The 2,094-nt window shown below is 35.0% G+C and overlaps 1 protein-coding gene across 1 annotated transcript in view; it reads right to left on the reverse strand.

Moving 5' to 3' along the window:
* The window catches only part of LOC107642936 (probable serine protease EDA2), a 5,807-nt gene extending 3,959 nt beyond the window's left edge, over positions 1-1,848 (reverse strand). The window contains exons 1-6 of the mRNA XM_021123051.1: positions 1,488-1,848; positions 1,265-1,390; positions 1,022-1,177; positions 490-672; positions 233-349; positions 60-112 (exon numbers count right to left, since the gene is read on the reverse strand). Coding sequence (XP_020978710.1) covers positions 60-112; positions 233-349; positions 490-672; positions 1,022-1,177; positions 1,265-1,390; positions 1,488-1,634 — 782 coding nt within the window. The 5' untranslated portion in view covers positions 1,635-1,848. The remainder of the gene's footprint in view (positions 1-59; positions 113-232; positions 350-489; positions 673-1,021; positions 1,178-1,264; positions 1,391-1,487) is intronic.

Here is a 2,094-nt window from a genome sequence, read left to right on the forward strand (position 1 = left end):
GAATACAAGATATTTCACTGACTTGAAGAAATGAAACAGCAGATATCATATCAATTACCGCTGTAGCAGCAGCATCTGCCAAAAAGTACAGGAAATCACCATCAATTCTGAGCTGCATAGCAAGGCAAAGATCAACAGGCATCATGCAAATCATACCATAAAAATCTATTGGGCTATGTAGCTCATGCGTGTGGGTAAATAATAATATGATTTATAGAGTAATAAAGCATACATCAGTTGCATCGAAAGATGCCTTTAATGCCTTTCCATTAGTTACTAGTTTTTGATCGATGAGTTTAGTGGTTTCTTGTAATGCTGCTTTACATTCAGGACCTGCCGACTCACCAACCTGCATGTTTAAGACAGAACTCAACACTTGAATGAAACTAAACCAAAGGGAACACTGTACAATGTATGGAATCTTCTGAAAATCTGTAAAAAAGAGATATGGTGAGAGTATGAACATAAAGGAAAAATCACTATCTTCACCTGCTGATCAAACTCTGTGAAGTTATAAACAGCAAGAACAACTGCAGAGCTTGCAAGACTTCCACATGTTAAATGTGGAAACTTAAGACGAAACCATGCACTCAGTGCTCCAGGATATGAGACACCAAAAACAAACCATGGATTTTCTTCTTTTGTTCTATTAAGCTTTGCATTTAAAGATTCCTACAAGAAGTACAATAGGCAATTAAAATGATGAGCAATAAGCTAATCCACACTGCAGACTCTTTAAGGCATCATGAAACCTGAAGGATAGTATGATAAAATTCACTCAAATTGACATAAAATATTCCCATTTTCTGGGCATTGTCATTGATTATTAATGATAAGGTCAATCTTGAGCTTACTAACAATCAATGAACTCCTTTCTCACCGATATCTGCGAGCTTGTGCATTCTACAATTTGATTTTAATTGACTAATTCCCAACTAGTCCCTAAAGGCACTACTTTACTGAATTACTGGTTAATTTCTGACATGTCATCAAACAGGAAGTTAGAAAAAATCTAACTTGCCTGATAACTCTGGCGAAAAACAGCCAAATCAAAGAGTGCTTGCTTAGATGAAAGATATCTCAAATTTTGTGTTGTGAGCTGTTTAAACGGAGAACTCTTTCCATAATAGCGATGCTCAAGGGAAACCACAGCTGCTCCAAACTTCTTTGCCAAAACCTATAGTGTGTTACAAGGCAAAGCCAAAACTTATAATCTCAATTCACCAACAACAATGCATATTTAAGCGGAAAGATTGAAACGTACAGCAATATAGTCGTTTTTGATCCCCTTGCATGTATATTCACCACAGATTACCATAAAAATGGGTCCATCTGGACTACGGAAAAAGTCAAGGAACTCATAGTATCTTTGCTGGAATTGGCTCCGATCCTGCGACTGCGATTAGCGTAATTATGAAAAAGCGTGATGCAGATGAATTGGCGCAAAGAATTATAAGATGAAGGATCTGGAAATTGAAAGTACTGACATAGGGAGAGTAATGATCGAGGGTTTGAGAGAACCAGAGTTGTTGAGTGGTCAAATAGTTGGTGCTTGAATTCGCAGAGTGTGTGAGTGTGGGGATGAAGATCAAGAGAGAAACACAGAGAGAATAGCGGGTCATCAACTTCATCATTCTTCACTCATCACTTTATCTTCGGTGTTGGGATCATATCTCATCGCAGTTCTGTTGTACGGTAAAGTTAGTTAAACATGGCCACCCACCCCTGCACCTCACTGGTCAAACTCAAACTCAAGAACCAACATTTTACATTAATTACAGATTAAGAGCTTCTTTTATTTATATATGATCCTCTAATTAATTTTCTTGTATTTACAAAACCATTTAAGTAATGAGCATCAAAACTTGATGATATATTATTGGGCAGGCCGCCAGTATTGATCTATTTATTGTTAGAGTAATTTAAGTTTATGTTTGTTATAAGGTGAGTTCTATGGTACCTTTGTTATGGTGTTTAAATTATTTAAATTATTTTAAAAAAAAAAAAAATATTTAAAATAAAAAATAAATTATATAAAATTTATTAAATATTATTTATTTATTTTTTTTAGTAATTTAGATACAATTTGATAAG

The sequence above is a fragment of the Arachis ipaensis genome, chromosome B05 (assembly GCF_000816755.2).
Source record: "Arachis ipaensis cultivar K30076 chromosome B05, Araip1.1, whole genome shotgun sequence".
Lineage (NCBI taxonomy): Eukaryota > Viridiplantae > Streptophyta > Magnoliopsida > Fabales > Fabaceae > Arachis > Arachis ipaensis.